The sequence below is a fragment of the Triturus cristatus genome, chromosome 5_1 (assembly GCF_964204655.1).
Source record: "Triturus cristatus chromosome 5_1, aTriCri1.1, whole genome shotgun sequence".
In the NCBI taxonomy this organism is placed as follows: domain Eukaryota; kingdom Metazoa; phylum Chordata; class Amphibia; order Caudata; family Salamandridae; genus Triturus; species Triturus cristatus.
Window position 1 is genome coordinate 79,019,417 of NC_140587.1, and position 20,757 is coordinate 79,040,173.

Sequence of the window (20,757 nt, forward strand, 5' to 3'; positions counted from 1 at the left end):
GGAACGTTCCGCAAAATTATCTGCCATCCAGTTCAGAACGGGGAAGGAACATACATGCTCCTCAACCACCGGAGCCTCCAGCACCTGGCGAGGACAACCGGCGTGCACCTCAAGATAACTGTTCGCTAAGAAGTCAATCGCAGCCGTTCCGATGTCCCAATTTCCAAGAACTCCATGCGCTGCAGCACAGGCCATAATCCCGACACCAGAACAGTCCAACTCGTGAGCCACTAAGGGGCTTATAAGCCGATCATAATCCAGATCAGGAGATACCGAGTTTGACAGACACAAATCCAGAGCCCATTGGAACGGACAATCTAGGCAATGAAAGACTAGCTGCACACAAGTAAAGTAGGCAAACCGGAAGGACAATCCATAGGCTACGCTCAGAATCGCCAGTGGTAAAGCGCCATAGAATTCAAGCATCTGGTTGCGCAGATGGAGCAGCCAGGACATGTTGTCGTGTGACGCAAGTTGTGCATCCATAGCGCAGGGCACAGAGCAACAACAGTATTCCAGCAATGAGGGCGAGAAGTAAAGGGAGACCTCCGAAGACACTGGAAAAAATACAATGAAAAAAGGCCGGGATCACTCCAAAAATAGTTTGAAAAGAGGTCACGAGGCCGGAGCCCACAATTAAAAAAAAATGAGCTATGCCACTTGTGGATGAGGCATTAAAGATAGTCTGTATCAAGGTCCCAAAATGAAGCGGCAGATCAGTATTTAAAAGAGCTTGCACCTCAGTGCGTGTGTTTGCTACGTGAAGGACAAATGTTTCCCGGGACGAAGTCAACGCGACTTCTTTTTGAGAAAATAGAGCCCTTATTCTGCTCATCTTGTTGAACTCTGCTTTCAAGGTTGGAATGGAAGGCCAGATGGATACATCCAGCCGGCCATGCGGGGGTGGTAACAGGACGTTATTACAGCAAACTAATCTCCGTGATACAGTCACTATGTAGGGAATTCCCACTAACATCCCACAGCAAGCTTCATTATTTAACAGCAAATAACTACAGTTTGCAAGCAGCGTAAAATAAGGAGTAATAACTGGTACAGGAATCCCTTTCAGGACGCAAGCTAAATTAGGGGCATGCACATTACATGCACCATGCCATTGAATGTGCCTACACACAACAGAGTGATCCGGAGTGGAAGTGCACTCTTTACCTTTCAAGTAAACCTCCTTGCCGTCCCTCACACATCTGTATGTGAAAGGGAGCGACCAGACTTCATGCAGGAAAGCAGTACCCAATTGTTCGTATCTGCCTAGAGCATAATGTTTCATGCACAAACTAAACTTAAACAGGGGAAACGGTAATGAGATCAACCCATGTACTAGCCACATAGCAGAATTCAATTCGGCAACAGAGAAAGGCAAAGGTTCTAATTTTTCAATGTGTAGCAATGAATATGTAGCATCTTTCATGGACATGAATTGTTGTTTCGCAGTTAAATTAAAAGGAAGGAACAAAGATGAAGTATTCATGTAATCCCAAGGGACTTTCCCTGCCTTTAAAGTTTGCAACGTCCATGCAAACTGCATAATAGAACGCAACTGATTTTGACCATGATACAATACAGACAAGTCATCCTGCACAATGTCTACCACAGATGATACAATATTATCTAAGGTATAAATTCTGGAAGACAGGGTGTTAATGCTATTATCTATTACAGCCAACACTTTTTCCATATTGGCTTGATCAATAGAACGTAATCTGGATGCAGCCTCAATTTGTGATAACTTCCAAACTTCGTTATAAACAGCATACACCCATCGTTTGGGCCTACCAACTGCAGGACCCTTAACAAAATCCTTCAAATATATTATGTCACTCAATCGTGCTAAATGGAGTTTAACAGACGCTAAAGTGGAAAGTTGCAGCCAAGACTGGCATAACTTTCCTACTGAGTAGGTAGTTACAGTGTGAGAAGATTCAAAACGGGGGTCCATAGGAACCTGTGTATACCCCTGCTTTAAATCCAGAAACCTATGTTGACAGGAGTCCGAACTCGTTTGCCACACCAACCACCCTTCCGGATTCAATTCAGAAATATTGAAGGACGTGTTGGAAACCTGTGTCTGCAACATATCAAGGGATAGATCCGTATGATTATCCCAATTGGGATAAGCACCCAGACCCGGCATGGAGGGAGAATTACATTTTTTAGACGTAGCCAATCCAAAACAGGTTGTCTGAAAAATCGAGGAATGTAAAAATAACATATGATTCGGGATAAGACAGGCACTATGCAAAGCCTCTGTTCCCTGTACTTGCCATCGTTTGGAGCCCCAAACCAATTTAAGATCGACTGTAGCTTTCCACAGATCATACCCGCCAATTGCCAACTCGTCCATAAAGGACTTGGAATACAACAATTTGGTGTGTGTCAGCCTAACTTTAGAAGCAGACTCAGGCGCAACTTTAAAATAAAAGGAGGCCGGATTGGACACACTAAAATCAGAAAAATAAGTGAATTTTCCACCAACGTGGCAGAGCCGCCCATCCTAGGGGCGGGGCAGTGTTCCCATTGTGTAAAATGCACAAAATGTCTAAACGGATTTGCTTTGTGTAGGAAATGCGTGCCATAATGTTGATAACAAAATTGCTCATCATTATTAGCAGTATCTAAATACAAATCCTCAGCATCAAATGCAGCATAATATTTCAAATAAGAAAACAGTGCTTCTATGGCTTGAACATCCCAATCATCCGAGTGAATGTTCTGCTTAACGACATCACCCATAGAAACACGAAATACATTTGGCACATTAATCACTTCAGTGGGGCCATGAATTTAAAATTTAACGGCATCCCAAGCGATCCCATCATGTACAGGCCAGGCAGTAATGTTCACAAAAGTCTGGTCCCTCTTCATAATGAGGAGTGGGGGGATAAAGTACCATTAATTAGTCGAATCGTTGCACGTTCATTCAGGCAGTGTCCATTGATAAGTCTAAAAAACACTACCACAAAGCCAATGGACATAAACAAAAAAACACATATGAGCACCAGACAAATGTAAGTCCAAGGGGGTATTAAAAAATGTTTTTTGAACCAAGCCACAAAAATCGAAACCTTGGACGGGGCATTGGAAGTCATTGAACGAGAATCAAAAGAGTCTTGTGAGAGGGCAACTGTGGTGGATTGTAAAACAGGCAAGGTAACATCCGCAGGATAAGCATACTCAACTTCTTCAAGCACACCACTAGGTGTTTGTGGCAACAAAGGACCAGTAACGGCATGCATCTCGATGGCAACATCAGGCACTGTGTCAGAAGCTCGGGCCACAACAGAATTTCTCAGCATCGAAGGGCAGGAAACCGCCGGAGTCATACTAAGAAGAATCGGCCACTCGTTGTAGTTTGACATTGTCAATCGAAATGTACCTGTTATCCTTTCGACCAGGAAGTGGAGGTAAAATGACTGTTCTAGTACCCTGCACTCCAAGCACTGGAACCGGTGCACGATAAGAGGGGCCGAACTCCTTCTTGTTCTCCACCTTCTCACGGACCAGATCGCCAACACGAGGTAGACAGCCGACTATCGGAATCTGAAGTTCAGCTTCAGACGAGGAGGGTACGTGTTCCTTCGCTAGACTGTTTCTGGCTTCTTGAAGAGTCTGCAATACAGCACAGTGTTCATCTACGTCAAAGGGTGTGGCTGACGCCGCCATGTCTAGACCATCAAGGTCTGGAACAAACATTTGAACACCAAAGAGCATCATGTATGGGGTCCGCCCACCCAGAGACCTTCTATGGAGATTATTAAGTGCACGTTGCACGTCATACAAGTGGGCCAGCCAGTTCCGGCCAGTACCCAAAACTCTGGCTGTCAAAGATTGCTTTAAGTCATGGTTCATTCGCTCCACTACACTATTGCCCTCAGGCCGGTATGGAGACGAAAATTTGACGTGGACCCCCAAATTTCTCATGGCCTCTTTGTACACCTTAGAGGCGAACGCCGGGCCCTGATCAGAATGAAAGGTACCACATGCAAAACTCCCAACAAAGACACGCAAATCTTTTATGACAGTGTGAGAATCAGCACTCCTTTGTGGCCATACCCATAGAAAACGTGTGCACGAATCAACTGCAACCAAGATGTATTTATACGCAGTATCAGAGGTAAAAGGACCGCAGTGATCTAAATAAACACAACCCAATGGTTTACTAGATATGTACAACTGAGTTTGTGGTGGGCGCGCCGCAGTCGAAGGTTTAATCTGCTGGCAGATGTCGCAATCAAGAACATAAGCTCTGGCCTGTTTGTATAAACTGCACCACCAGTAATGTTGTTGTAGCAAAGATACACTAGCCGCAACGCCGGCATGCGCGGACGCCATGCCCTCGTGGGCTGCTAATATCAAAGAAGGTCTGCAGTCCGCGTTGGGAATCAATCTGTCACCAACGTCATTAATCCTCACTAATGGGACTTTATCAGGACTTAAGCGATAATGGTAACGAGCAGAGAAACCTTTCGGTGGCTTCGTGCCCTGTTCTGTAGCAGCAATAGCTGCAAAAATGTCATCATCGATCTTACTTTTGGATCTTGTAACTGCTGCTACTAAGTATGTTGCCACTGCTGTTTTTGCTGCCTCGTCAGCTAAGCTGTTGCCAACAGCATGGACACCACCGCGTTGGTGACCAAGAGTGTGAATTACATTCACGAGAGGCAGACGGTCTTTAAGATCTGCCACTCGAACCCAAAGCAGTTTATGCTTAATAGTGCTACCTTTGGAATCATGGTAGTCATTCTGAGACCAAAAATGTAGATTGTCGTTGTAAGATTGAACACAATAAAAGGAGTAACTCACTATAAGTGTAGTGACTCGGGGATCAGCAAACTCCAGTGCAAGCACCAGAGCACGAAGCTCCGCCAACTGAGTGGTACAATCCCCCAATGACTGCGTATGCACGACATCGGACTGGAATTCACCATTTACGAAAGTACCGACTACAATTGCGCAAGCTGCTGAATAGGCGTGCTTAGATCCAGTAGCGGGTTGCGCAGACCCGTCAGTGTATATGACACAATGGTAATCCTCGAGCGGGCGCAAGGACAGAGGAGCCGGATGAACGAATTCATACTGCAAAAACTCCTAAGTCTGAAGTGCCGCGTCAAAGATAAAAGTGATGTCTGGCAAGGTCAAGGAAGTGGCCCATTGTATCCACCTTGGATGCAAAGCTTTAGAATTCGGTACACTCGCTTTTGTCACTGCCTCTAGGGCAGGATAGGGTGTTACCACCAACATGCGTTTCCAATTGCGACAGCGCTCGTTCATTCAGTATCGCCATCTGCACTGCTGTCAGAACCCTCTCGACAGCGGAAAAACACAGTTCAGCTGAAGTGTAAAAGTGAGATTTGTAAGCAATGGGAACGGTGTCGCCCTCATTGAACGTTAAGTATGTGAAACCAACTGCGCCGGGCACTATTCTCATGACCAGGTTAATGTGGTTATCACGTGTCAGTAAGTACTTAGAAGCAAGAAGATCAGCTTGCAATAACTGCAATATAGCTGAATGCTCAGGCAGCCAACAAGATTTGGAAAAAGTAGGTTGTACCAAGGCGTATAGCGGCTTGATAAGCTGGGCATAATCCGGGATGTAAGTTTGCCCGAAATTCAGAAAACCCAGCAGGGATTGTAATTTCTTCAGTGAAGTAGGAGCACGGAGGCATGCGCACTTCTCTAGAAAGTGCGGAGCCAATCCTCGACCTTCATTGTTGAGTTCATACCCCAAGAACAACACTGTATATTCTGCTATGTGCGACTTCGCAAAATTGAATTTGTAACCGAAGTCTGCAAAAAAAAACAATAATGCAAACAACGCGTCGAAGATGCGGGTCTAACTCGTCATCCGTGAGATAAATGTCATCTACGTACGAGTACGCATCTGGGTCTATTCCCTCCAAGAGGGAGACCACGCGAGAGGCAAAGACTCCTGGGCTGTTCTTATAGCCCATTGGTAATCTTTTGAATTGTTTTTGTTTGCCACCAGAGGTGAACGCCGTCCACTCACTACTAAGAGAGGACAGGTTATGGCTGTAAAAGCCATTGGAAATGTCAGGTGTGGTTTTAAGCCTTTTTCTCACGAGACTATCGACGAGAGCCGAACTGTGGGTGTTCTGTACTGCACAGGTCCGGCAATGAGAGTTAAGGTGCCGGTAATCCAAAACTAGGCGGTACGACCCGTCAGGCTTCGTCACAGTAAATAAGGGATTATTCATAGGTGACACACATGTTTAGATTACTCCCTGATATTCCAATTGTTCAAGGATCGACGCAACGTGAGGTCTAGCTTCACGACGCATGGGGTATTGGGGTTGAGGTTGGGGCGTAGTCCGCAACGGAATCTCAAGGCCCGGGGACGATTTATCCCAGCCAACTTGAATTCGATATAACGCAGGCGCTTGCACCTGAGCCCATTACCCGGCGTACTTATTAGCTAGGACCTTAGGCACTGTGTGCGCAAAGGACGGGAGGATTACTTCCTCCCCTCTAGGAGCATCTAAAACGAAAGCCGGGGGCCAATCTGCCTCCGCCAACAGAATATCATAGGTAGTGGTCAGATTATCCCCCAAAAAAACTTGAATTGTACGTTGTATGTCACCTTCAATTTGAATGAATATATTATACAGTCTATCAGGGGGAGACACCCGAGTGTCAGCAGTTCTAATATTCACAAATATATCAGTTGCCGTCGCCACCAGATATGGACGCAGTGCTTGTCGCACTACTGTAACTTCCGCCGCGCTGTCTAGCAGCATTAGCGCCCATGTCAGGTTCTGAAGCTGCGTCTGTACCATCTGAGGCATACCTCGCTGTCAGTGCAGCAACTTTTTTCTTCTGAAACGGGGGTCGTTGACGTGCAGAGTCTTCTTGCTTGCCTTTGCCGTAAGTCTGTCGGGATTGCTCACGTGGTTGTGGTGCACCCCGACTTTTGCCACCGCCTCCGCCACCGGACTGTGTAGCCGATGTTTCCTGTGAAGAACGAGGAGAACGTTGGTCAGAAACCTGAAATCGATCAGGTGACTTAATAGTAGCACGATCACGCAGATCATAAGTGCGTTCACTACTTGACTGTACTGGAGAGGCAGGACGAGACCCCTGTTTCTGTTGCTGCTTCTCCTGTTTTTTCGACCTCCAACTTAGTTTTGGAAAATTAGGGCGTTCGTCCTTACCAGACGAGTTTGCCTTCGTCTGCTGTATCAAATCAGGATTCTTCACAGTTGGTTTAACACCTAAGGCGCTACGACCAACTTGTCTATAGGCGTTCGCGATAATTTTCGCGAATTCCCTCGGCTTGTCGTCATCGTTCACTGTCTCTAATTTATCAAGCACCTGGAATTGCATAGCATCTCCTTTGAGGTTGTCCATGATCATGGTAGCAACCACATCGAACACACCGACAAGCCGCATTCCCAATTCAATAGCAGCCTCCGCAACATGATTCTCTTGAACACGTTTAATCACGGAGGGCAGTACCGACAGAGACGGAGTGGCAAAGCACTTCGAGTATGTCGCTGCACAGACCTTACCCCAGTTTTCACAATGGGCCATATCTGGGACTAAGTCTTTAGGCAAAGCGATGGTAAGGATCCTGTGTTTCTCCACAGGAGTCGTACGTGGATAAACCGCTTCTATTTGATCAAATTTCTCAGCAAGCCAATAAGGGAAATCATCCCTATTTTGGGGTCGCTTGCCTACAACCGAATTGACCATAACAAGACTAATAACCACCGCGTGGTGGTCCGTCGGTTGTCCCGCAACAGCAGTAGCGACCACCTGCACGTTGCGAGACACGTACTGCACTAAAGCCCTATGTACTGTAATAAGGGCAGTGTGCAGTACACGCAACTCAGCCACCGTCACCTGTAGGTAGCGGGGATGAGGCGTATATCTGGCTAACACCGGCCATGTGGCCCCTGCGATCGACAAAGGGCCCATTATCGCCGGTATAACCGCATGGGGAAGGGCGCCATTAAACCAAATGCTATGCTGTCAGGCAGAAATAGGAATTTCCTGAGTCCTATATGGCGTATAGTTGGCTGGTAGCGCCGTGGCAGTATAGGTGTGGAACGTATCATCGTCATCACTCACTGCCGGCAAAGTAACCCAAGAGTAGAACAACTCAAACGGAAACAACGCATCGGCACTCACTACAAAAATTACAGTCATACCATCGTCCGGCACCCCATACTGCGCCAAATGACATTTCATGGGGTGCCCGGCTATGAGCCGGAATATCGACCGCTATTAGGACACTAACAGTAAATCTACAATATATCAGTAGCACTAGGGTTCTGATTAAATAACCTTTTTAATGATCAAGCTTGAATGAACCTATTTAGTCGAAACACAGGTAGGTAAAACCGTCACTCCCGTTATCCGGAAACCAGAGTGAGGGTGTTGTGGACTAATACAAGCACTACTAAGGCGTCTCAAATCAATAGACCAAACATTAGGTGCGCCATGTTGCAGGGATTCTGCTTATGCGCAGAACTATGCGCAGGAACCCAGGCCCTCAGTGAATTGCGGTGTACCAAAAACTCACCTCAGAACCCAGAACACCTCATCCGGCCAGCATCAGTGTCCCATTCGTTATCCGAGGTTTAACTCGGCGGTCCCAATGTATAGACAACCCAGAACAAGCGACTTAGTATATTTCTCAGGAATGGTGGGAATCAGAAACACCTTTTCGTAATTATTCTCGTACCAGTCCACAACAGAGTAAACAGAGACATGGTAAGAGTTTATTTTATAAACCTTGTGTCCAAAGATGCAGCAGTTTGGCTAACATTAGCAGAAAAACGATTAAAATCAAAACCATCAGCATAGTTACAATACCATAGAAAATGAAAGGAGTAATCATACTAAAATGACAGTGGCTCTAGGCCACCTTCCTTTCTCTAACACACTAATAGTATTATTAGACTAATAAAAGGTCTCTAGGCTTGAATGGGGAACCCCATACCGTATAGATCAGCTCAGAGAGTTCACATCACAGGATCAGCTATGCTCTGCTCCTAGGAACGCTCTTCTTCCGAATGTAATGAAAAACATGTAACACTGCAATATTAAAAGCACTCGACTTTCAGGTATTTGCAGCTGCGTGCGTGTTATGGCTAAACTAGTGGGCCGATCAACCTGAACTCAACAACATGCACCGTCTAGCGACCCAGACTGTTTCTGTTACACTGTGTACAGACCAAGCTCGCTACTCACTGTTTAGGATGTTAACAACAGAGAGTTCTCATGTGAAGCAAAGTCAAGTAAGCATTTCTCAATTTAATAACATGTGACTACAGTGTCGTGTGCAAAAGCGGCAAGATGGCTTTCTAACATTTAACGCGGTTATGCTAACTTAGCGTTGTACATAGGTAGATAACGATCTTCACTACAACCTATGTCACAGCTCTACTGAGTATGTTCGAAGCCAAAAGGGTTCCGTCATAAAACTAGCAACGCAGTAAACTGCCCACCAACGCATAGAGCCATGATGTTGCTTGACAAAATCAGCATCCTGACACAAAACGTGGGGGGGGGGTACATAAGATCAGATGAGGCGCATACCTCGGACACGTCACAGCCGATGCTTTCGTAGGGGGTAAAGAATTTTGTTGTTTTTTTAATTGGTTGGCTATATTATAAAAATGTATCTTAGTACTAACTGCTTGGAACTATGTGCATGCAGTACAACCTATTGAACATTATATCCTGGATGGCACCAAGTATGTACCTTAGACAATAAAAATAAAAATTAGAAAAATGCCCCAACAAACTAAAATTAAATGCTTGTGAAACAAAAGGGCTGCACATTTGAAGAGCTGTGAAACAAAATTAGTTCTTGCACATGGAGGTCGATAGATGAACCCAAAATGTAATGAAAAGGTTGGAAAACATCAAACGTTTAAAACAGATTTCATCTAGGTTACAACCTTGAGCCATAAGCAGTTTTACGTCAAAAGATTGTTTAAAAACAACTGATGGATGACCACCAGGACGGCACACTTGATCTAAGTCAGCCATTTTTCAGAGTAATCTGGAAATGAAAAAAAACATAAGACAAAGAAGACTTGGATAACCCTGTCTCTCTGAGGAAAAAAAATATTGTTTACTAATCACGTTAGATTTTATGGATTTCTCAACAATGTGTATTGTGCGACCTGCTGTTCAGTAGTAAGCATTTTACATCACTACTAATATTAATAATTTCCGCAGGACAAAGAGTGGAGATTTGAGGTGGAGTAGGAGATATAATGGAGTGACTTACTTGTAAGGTGATGCCTCTTGGGACTGTAGCAGATGTTTTTGTGGGACTCAGAGTTTGTACCTGAAAAAACAGCATGGCTTGCCCTAGGCTCAGCCTGGATGAAGATGGACGCAGAAAAGCTCGCCTTTGAGTGCTGCTGCATGTCTGCTTTGGGGCCATGTGGCGGCCACGTTGAGCTGTCTGGAAGTAGCACATGGTGCAGCTCCATCCAGCAAGGAGAGCCGCCACAAAAAAAGGACAGGGAAAAGAGGGCTGTGGCACCAAAACAAACAGAGCTCAATCTCTCCTACAGATAAGACATCTAACACAACAAAAGCTCTACCAAAACTATGAGCTAATAAAAAGGAGAATTAACATCAAATTTCAATATCAAGAAAGTATGTTGTGCACGTACAGCAGCACAAGTTAAACACAAATAGCACAGCAACATGTAGTTTCTGATTGTGAAGGATATGCCTTTACTTGAACTTACCAGTTTCCCCACGGACGCGCCGGATCTGTATGTTCGCCAAACCTCCTTCCAGCTTGCCTTCTTCCTCGTCTAGATTAAGGTGCACTTTCCTGCCTTCAAGTTCAAGGTCCAGCTGGCTCTCACCTTCCCGGAAAGCCCTTTCGATTGTAAGGTTGGTCCTCTTGTCGAAGGAGACGTATCCCCCATTGTCGAAGTACTCCCACCTTACCAGCCGGAACATCTCTTCAGCCTCCCATCTCCTCATGGCGCTGGTATGGAGAAGGTCTTTGATAATGAAGCTGGCGTTGGTGACGAACTTGTTGACTCCCAGAATGTGGATCTCTTTCCCCTTCCGGATGAGGATGCCATGATCCCTCAGTCCTTCCAAGCCCTTTAACAGATCACTGTCTGTAAGGCTGAATAAGCAGTGGTGGGAGAAGACCTCCTTCCTAGTGAAATCTTCCACAGTCCTTGTGATCTCCAGTCGGAGTCTCTCTCGATCTTCAGGCCTACCAGTTACATGTACATGCAGGCTCCGACAGGTCTCTGTCAAGGGTAAAGGAGCAAAAGAAGGAAATGTGAAAGAAAGCACATAGGGACCATGGATCTAAAAACTACACGGCACACTGAATCCTGGTTGCACAAATATTATTGTTAACATTACAGAACATCGAGGAACACAAGCAGTTCAAAAAGTCTTAAAACAAAGGAGTTTGCATCCTTTTCTATCCTCTTGGTCCCTCATCTCTGGGATAGGAACTTGCATACAGTTTCTGAATCTGCTAGAAGAGGAAACAGACCTAGTATAGATAAGTCACTCTCAGATTCTGCATGGGCATCTGTGTGTATTTGCATGTGCATACATATGTATGTGCATGTTAATGTGTTTGTGTGCACACAAGTGTCTGTAAGTACAAATCCCAGGTTTTGAATCTGGAACACAGAATGGATTTTGTTTTAGACCATAGCCTAAGCAAACCAAAACAAAGGGATCCCCTCTGTACTTCAGCTGGGCACTTGTGCCACAGTCGCACAAGCCTTCCGCGCCCCATCCTACATTAATCCTCAATTTTAATGCATCGACTGTCCAATTGTGTGACAAATACCTAATGATGCTATGGCCAAGCTCCTCCCTGGGTGTGAGGGTCCTGCCATCGTTGCACAGTAGGATTTAACCAGTCCTTTGTGCTGAGGGCTGTGCTGCAGGCTTGTTGGACCACAATGCTGAGGCTAGGTGAGTGTAAGAAGATCAAGCCTCTGATCCCTCCTGTGACAGCTGATACTTGCACAGGAGAGTCGAACCCAGCATCTCCCTATAACCGGTCTTTGATGCAGTCCCTGTCAGAGTAGCAAGGCCATCCCTTCACCTGTATGTAGGCGATTGTTACTGTAGAAAGCTCAAGAAAGCTAGAAAGAAGACGAGGTGCACAGAGGCACCAACACTCACACCTTCATTAGAGAAAGGAAGATCAGACTTCCTGTTTAGCAGGAGAGTACTAGAATGTGGAGCTGGCTGGAGGCAGCCTTAGCCCTCAATCTACTGACTTCTATTTAGCATTAAAAGACAAATATGGACATTGGCATTTATATTGAGCAGCTAATATCTCCTATTACTCAAATTTCTTGGAATGTGGTAGGCTAGTACGTATTCTGAAAGAATGCTTAAATGTGATATATTGTCTGGCCAGGAGATGGGCACAAAGATGAGTAGGTCCAATATTAAGTTACCATGTCTTTTCTATCATTGTACATCAAGGCAAGCTCATAGACAGAGACAAAGTGAAATGAGGATCTGTGCCTCGGACTGCCTCCATAAAGTTAGCAGAATACAACAATCACTGAATTCAGCTCAGACATTGATGGTGTTTAGGAAATACTTGCACACATCTTACCCGTATCCATCATGCAAGGAACATGTGAAGATTTTCCTATCATGAGCTTGAAATAGTTTTTGCTTTCTACTGAAGGCAGATTACACTATTAATTTGGAAAAACAATCCATATGATGTTGAATTTATGGCAGTGAGTGGGGGGGGGGGGTACTATCTTCATCTGAACATCGACCAGTGCAACGTAGAGACTACTGATAAGTCACTCCATCTCCTCACATATCTGGTTTCTTCCAACTGAGCAGTTTAAACAATTTACTACAAAGATTTTCAAACAAATGTGTATCCTTGAATTCATCATAAAAGATTTTATCTTTTCTATAGTTTGAGAGCACCATCTCCACCTTAGAATTCTTCAACAAAGTACTAAGCATAAAATATATATTGTTTTATTAATTGTTGTGTTAGTACTCCTTATAACACATAAGAAGCCTTCAAAAAGTTCCAGGTGGGAGGCAACATGTCGGCTGGTTGCTTGATGTTTTTCACTATTGCTTGCGGATCCACCTTCAACCTAAGACATGATCATTATGAACTTTTCATCATAGGACCTTTGAAACTGGAATAATTTTACAACATCTTTGATCATTTTGTGTAACACTAGCCCACTTGTAGAGGTGGGTGTCACTGTTACAATATTTGAAACACTCTCTTACAGAAGTATTTATTACTTTGCAAAGAACAAAATATCAGATATCATAATTCATTTTTCTATACAATTATAGCCATAGTTTGACGTTTGCAGGACATTCTGTGTAACAGAAAATGGTGGCATCCACTAAAGCCACACCACCCTGAACTTCTCTAAGTACCTAGCTTTCAGGAATGTCTGCGACTGATACATTTCCCTGAGTGAGGGCTGATCCTGCATCCAAATTCCCAGAGATATTGAAATGCCAAAAATCTTGATGTCTCCATGTCGCCTTTTGGGGCTTTTCCTGTCACGGGTGGTAGGCCTTCCACATGAGTGGGATACCATTTTATTTAGGAGAAATGTTGGAAAACTGGAAGACCTTTATAAATTTCCATAGATTCTACATCCCTTGCTATCTGAGAAAAATCTGCTACTTTAGACAATGCTTGATGTTTGCAGAGCATTTTGGGTAAGAAACTTGCTGGTATCGATGTAAGCCTGACCACCCTGTCCTCCCTCAAATGTTTCGTTGTCAGAAATGTCTGGGGTCACCGGTTTTCCGTGGGTGCCTGTTGATCTCAGGCCCAGATACAGCTGCTACCCACATCCCCAGAAAGATTGAAACTCCAAGAAAAATTATTGATGTCTCCATGTTGCATTTTGGGACCTCTTCTTTAGTGGATTATAGGTGCACCTTCACAAGTGGGGTACCATTTTTTTAAGAGACACGTGGGAACACAGAATAGCAGAACATCATTATTATATATTAAATATCCCTACATTTTCGGCTATCAAATGTAAGCCAACGTGGAAGAAAGAACACATTTTAGAGAACATACTCTGAATCACGATACCATAGGTAACCCCAAATTCAGAGTTGCATTGAATAACCACTTTTTCTAAAGTATTTGAGAAAAATTCAAAAAGACATTGCTTTCCTTCATACCCCTTTTTCCTTTATTATTTTTTACCCTGTGAACTAATGCATTGTGAGTACACAATTAAAAATCATTGTAAGCTACTGTTTGGTTGATGGCTCTGCGTATTGCATGTCTTTGTGCAGTCAACAAACACCGTACATCAGTGTGACCAAACAAGTATAATGGAAGTAGTGTCCATATATTACTCTTGTAAATCATTCATCAGTGCTAAAGCGGTCCTCCTATTCTTGGGAATGAGTGGAACCACAGCAAAGAGGAAAAGGAAGCAGAACAATAGGAGATGGCAGCTTATGGCCCTAGGAGCAAGGGCATCAATTGTATCCAGAAAGAGAACTATTGATTTTTGGGAAGTTGACCATGCCAGGTCCTTACTGAAGGAATGGTGGAATCATTGGGGGACGCCACAATAGATGGGGAACAGTTCACGACTGTCACCAGGGGAAGACACAAGAAATCTAGACAATTACATTCTTGTGCACTTGACATAAAACACCAAGGTTTACATGAATAATAACTTACCACAAGCTGCCAGCTGGACTATGTTTCCAGCCAAGGCTTTCTAAGGAGCTGATGAATAATAGAAGGAATGGGTCTTCATAGTGGGAGACCCATTTCCCAAGAGGAACTGTGCACTAATAGAGAATGATTGCACTTGCAGAAAGTAGCAGTATACTTTTGTGAAGTAAATCTTATTTGTGACTGAAAAAAGATAATGAATGGAACCCACAGAATTATATTTGAGGGTACAGCAAGGAGGAGAAATTTGTAGAGGTGTTGAGTAGTTTACACCTTGACCTGCTCCACATTATGGAAGGGAAAATAACCATTGGCCTATTGTCTCACCAGGCCCAGTGGTTTGTGATGAGCTCATTTAAATTGATTCATACTACATGAAAATATTGGGTTAAAGTAATGAATAATGAAGTAAGGTGTAAATACACCCACCCCCTCCAACTATAACTGTGTACCTCTGCAATATCTCTGCCCCATGTGGAGATTAGCAGCGTGAAACAAGCTAAAAATATCACTGTTTAGCATGCTTCCATGAACAACACAACTGTACACCACACAAAACCCTAGATATGGCGCACACGTGCAGTCAGAGTCTATATCGCCTCACTTGGGAACCTTTGGCACCAGCCCTGTGATTTCTCCCAAAACTGCAGCTCTGGTGTCAGGGAATGGATGGTCCATGGAGCAGTGAACATTCCATCCATGAAGTTTGTGGTCTGAGGATGGGACATGGTTCCCAATGTACTGGGATAGGATACGTCGGTTACTTTGGGAAGAAACTATGAGCTTCCCTACAGCCAAAGCTTCTAAGGGGGCTCCACAGAAACAAAATATTGGGGCAAGATTCTTTAAGATCGCTTGTAGGTGTACCTCAGATTCACTATATGAAGATGCAGTTGGTTGTAAGTACTACATCAAAATTATCACAACTGAAGATGCTGCTACCTTTCATAAAGTAAGTTCATAAGAATGTAAATTAATTTCAAGGTAATTTAACATAATGTTTTAGGGTTCATTTAATTAAAATTATGTAAGGAGGTTAGAGTTGGTAGTAGGTTAAGCCAAGCCTATTTATTTCATTCAAATGTTTGTGAATTCTTTAAGTATTTCTGTATTTCCTAATGAGACAGATAGAGAAGGAGCCATCTCTGTATCATTGCCATGTGTTGACATTTTGTTGGTATGGGCTGTTCTCAAAGATCCATTTCTCTTCATGCTGTGCCACATAGAAGACACTGTCAATGTATTGGTGCCATGTCTGGTGGCTCAATGGACTAATGCGTCCTCTATAGTGGCCTGTGTTCAGCCTCATGGTCACAGGTTCAAATCCCAGCAGGTCCACTTGGCCTTTCATCCATCTGAGGTCCATAAAATGAGTACCATTGAGTTGCGTAACAATAAACATCTATTATTCAGTGCCAGGATACCTCTGGTTGAACGTGCACTTTACAAATGCACATGTTATATCTTGATAAGTTGTTGGCATGGGCTGATCATAAACATCCGTTTCTCTTTGTATTGTTCTATGTATTATATGGCAAGCATAAGGGTTATCACAAAATCAGAGGAGGGAGTGAAGAGGAAAAAGGTAGAATCGTCCTTCTCTTGATACTGTGATCCAACATAGGGATTCTACCATGTATTATGTGAATATATATGCACCCATGTGTGTGCTGCTATTTTTATTTTTATTTGAAGTGTTTAGTCATACGTGAAAAATGGTGCAAAAGGATCAGAGCTCCTTCTCTCAATTTGTGGGAAAGGCAATGTTTCAAAAAAATTTAAAATACCCCTCACACACTGAAACCTGATTCAGTGTCATGCTTCATCATTGGGGTCTTCCCGCCCCTATACGGGACGGGGTGGGCTATGACTTACGTAGACGCAGGAGCACTTTATTCAGTGATTGGTGAGTATGTGTAGTGCGTGGGATCGTGAAAAGAAAATGTGAGATGGTTGAAAATTCTCTGGCTAGTGGAACAAAAATACTTTATTGTCTTCCCTGGCTGAGAATAGTAAAAGTGGGGAGGTGTAGATGGTGTACTATAATGAGTCACCTCCTACAAGATCGACATGTTTCAGAAGCCATCCTCTTGGCTTTCTTCCTCAGGACCAAAAAAACTATCCCTGTTACACCTCAATGGGTGATAGAATAAATGTACATATGCCTGATAGTCACAAACACTGTCCTTTGTTCCCTGTTACGGGAGTAGAAAAATATACCACTTGTATATCTTAAGAACTTTAGAATTTTATCGTTATTGCTCCATGAGCTCACACGAGCGGTGTAGGGTGCCTTCAAATAGACAATGCTGGAAGGAGCGCGATCACCAAAGGAAGTACCTTCTCGTGGCTCGTCGGAACCTGAGGGTTAAACAACGTCCCATGGCTACGCCTTAAGTTTGTAAGTAGTAATTGCTGGTAGGATGTAAAGTTGTTCTTTGATAATACCACTTCTGGAAGATCTTAGATGAGTGCAGTAGGGGCTGAATGAGGTTTAATTCACAGTTCCAAATACGCCTACACCTCAGTAGTGTCATCCTGAATAACTTTATTGTGCAGTGACTTCACATCAAAAGTCTCTTAACAGCTGATATTCAGGGTCAAAGGATGCTCCCTCTAATGTCTTGATCCTATCTGGAATGCCTTTTACACATGAACAGACTGGATGTAAAAATTGTTTAAAAGAGACGTCAATATAGTGCTGATCCAGTACCGACTCACACCCACAAACAATTGGCCTGCTATGTGGATGTACAGCATCGGTGAAGCTAAGGTATTAAGGAGGAGATAGGTATACATTCTTTCTCATTATTTAGAAACTCATGTTCTTTTTCATTGACTCATCCTTGATCTAAGCCATCATGAATCACAAATCCTGCACTGTTGTAATGATAATGCGGCCCTTTCATTTCTATTGAGGTTGAGTAAAGAAGATATCCACGAAGGTTAAGTTCATGTAAGTCTTTATTCAAAGAGATAAGGAAAACAACTCCAGCTCGTACTTCAACTTCACAGCTCTAACCACCCTTAACATTCAAAGCATAACATTCCAGCCATGCCGATAGTTCTACATTCCATTACAAAGAGAATACATCTCTACAGCTTGTCTTCGATATACTGCCATCTTGGACTTTAGGTATTCGCTTTTCCTTTACATCCGCTCTATTTTGTAGCGAATCGTTTTCTCAAAAATAATGATTTATGGCGGTGTCATATGAGTTGGAGGAGTAAAGGTTGATTTTCTTCTGAGGCAGGATTCATTCATCCGTGTGTGGTATTCCTTTTGGTGAGAGAATGTTGTCAGTCTTAATTTACGGAAACATTCCAGTGCTTCTAACTTCATTGTGTTAAAGTTTGTGGGGATAGATGAACAATGTGTAAACCAGCAAGAGCGTCTTCTGAAAGTTGACATTTGATTGATTGCGTTGTGTCTGTATTTCGCCTATCTCCTGTTGGTTCTTGAATCTTCCTCTACTTTCGTTCAGTTCTCTTCCTGAAAAAAGAGTGTTCAGTTCATCTCTTCTATTCTGTTTTGAGTCTGTTGTGCTTTCTCATCCCTCAAGGCAGATGATGCGGTTTCTGAAAAAGTAATGATTGTTCTCCTAGATGTTCCTCTATTTGTCTTCAACTCAGGTTTGCTGTCCTGGCAGCTGTGGAACTCAGATCTTAAGTATGGGTGTTCTGTCTCAGAATAGAAAGTTGACTTTTTCTTTTCACATTTCAAGAATTATTGATTGATTTTGTGTTGCTTCTTTAAATTCCTAATTTGCTTGTCCACCTCTCAAAAAGTTTTTTTATTATCATTAATTACATGGTTGTCTCTTTAGAAGTTCCTTACTATTCTTTAATGTGGCGTTGTTCTTACTCTCATCTTCAAGATTAGCAATTTCTTCCAATTCCCTTTTACTAAGTCTATAAGCTCTTTCAATAGACAATACCATCCAGTGTCTGCTACACCTAGTTCAAATGTAGCTAAAGTCAGTTTGATAAGAAGGGTCCTCTATGCAAATGGTGGGCATGCTTTGAAACGCGAAGCCCCAAGGGGAATGTGCCAGCCCTTAAATACCCCAAACATATTTGTTTATGTAACTCTGTTTGTATTTATTTTTCTTAACTCTGGTCAATATGTGTTTCATTTAATTGCTGTGAATTAATTGGTCCTGGTTTTCATAAATAGAAGCTGTTTCCGGTCTGCACTCTTAATACCAAAGGCAGAATATCAAGAGTTCCTTATATTGAGGTAAGTATTATCATTGGTAAGTATAATGCTTTTCTGTTTTATACAATACTAATAAAGTTTTAAATATGTAAAACTTAAATGTTAATGCATAACATGATTGGTTTAATATGTTATTTATTTACTATGTACATTTTATATTGTTTCTTTCAATGTTATATATATTCATATATTTCAAATAGTTTTGAGGATAATAGATTATTATATACACATATGTTGTTTTGTTATATAAATGAGTGATTTTAATTATTTTTTAAAACATATCTTTTGTTGTGGGGTGTTGGCCATTGTAGGGGATTAGGGAGGGCAGTGTGTAAAGTATAATTACATTTTTTTAGCTATAAAACTTTTTTAATATGTGTTTATTTTATTTATTATTAGTGTGGTTATTTTGGAGTTTGGGTGGGTAGTTTAATTTTTAAAAGTTTATTTGAGTGGGTCTTGTATTAAATTGTATTTTAAAATATGTTGTTCAGAAATTTCAATTTGTTTTAGTTTAATTAATTATTTTTAATTAATTAATGTTTTTATTTTGTTTTTTTATTATTGTGGTGTTTTAGGCAGGTCATTTGTTGAAATATTGTTTAAAATGAATATATTTATTTAATTTTTTCATTTTAAAATATAATTATAGAGAAGTTCCAGGCTTTAAAATAGATCCCCATTAATCCCAGTTGCTTGTTTTGACATTGCATCTTGCAACGCAACACAGGCTGCAGGCCCGGCTCTCTGTTCTGAAGGAGCAAGACAGCTTATGCTCCCTGGGTATATATATTATCCCCACCACTCACAAAACAGCCAAGGACAACTACAATAGACTGACTCACCAGCTGTATACAGATTTCCAGATCTGCCATGGGCTGGGACTATCTTGGCTGGGCTGCAATGCAGCAGCCAAAATGTCTGCCCAGCTGAGAGTTTTATTCTTAGCCCAGTCTAGGCCACTGCCCCCATCTCCAGGCCTTTCTCTGATGTATGCAGAAACTTTTTAACAACTTCATATGGGCCGGGAAACACCCCAGACTTGCAGCCCAACAAATGTTTTCGTCAATTGCCAAGGGCAGGCTTGGAGTCTTTCACATCACCAATTATTACTGTGCGTTTTAGCTATGCTATGTGTTGGAATTGGATTGGAAGGAAAGTGAAAAACACAAGTTCTTCAAGGACTACTCAATAGCAGGGCTCCATAAAGGGAAACCCTTGTGGCTTCTGAAAATCATAACGACAGTGTGGCTTGGAATCCTCCCCGATCATACAAGCAGCAATAGCAGCTTGCTACAGGGAAGTAGTGCAAAGTGGACTGGAAACAATTGCCTCACCCATAACTCTTTGTCATCCACTAATTTACCCCGGACCTCAAAGAGGAGCCTTTGCTGCCTGGCAGAAGGCAAGATGCAAAAGGATGGGGGACCTGTTTGACCTCGAAGGGCTCAAATCCATTGAGCAAGTAAAAACTGTCAATGGCATCCCTGCAGGGGAGTGGTTCGATATTAGAAGATCATCTGGCACTGGTACTATAATCCTGTGACTAAATGGGAGCTGGCCAGTTCTTGCTCCCCATGCAGCCAACAATGGCTTCTCACCAAACATTGAGACAAGTGCATCTTCCCAGATATATAAAAAATCCTAGTTCACAGTCAGGAGGCTGGGAAAACATTAGGACAACTAACGTGGGAAAAGGAATGGGGTAGGGCACTTGGAGAGCTTGAATTGAAAGCATTTTGTTCAATGTATAAAAGCAGCAGCATGCAGCGTAGCGATTAAGGAGACTAATAGAAATAGCTTATTATTGGTACTACACTCCCAAGTGGAT

General features: G+C 42.8%; 1 protein-coding gene across 6 annotated transcripts in view; it reads right to left on the reverse strand.

Moving 5' to 3' along the window:
- The window catches only part of LOC146830241 (uncharacterized), a 649,260-nt gene that overhangs the window by 201,579 nt on the left and 426,924 nt on the right, over positions 1 to 20,757 (reverse strand). For all 6 annotated transcript variants that reach the window (XM_085604449.1, XM_085604447.1, XM_085604446.1 and 3 more), the window contains exon 11: positions 10,749 to 11,273. In XM_085604449.1, the coding sequence (XP_085460575.1) occupies positions 10,749 to 11,273 (525 nt within the window). The remainder of the gene's footprint in view (positions 1 to 10,748; positions 11,274 to 20,757) is intronic.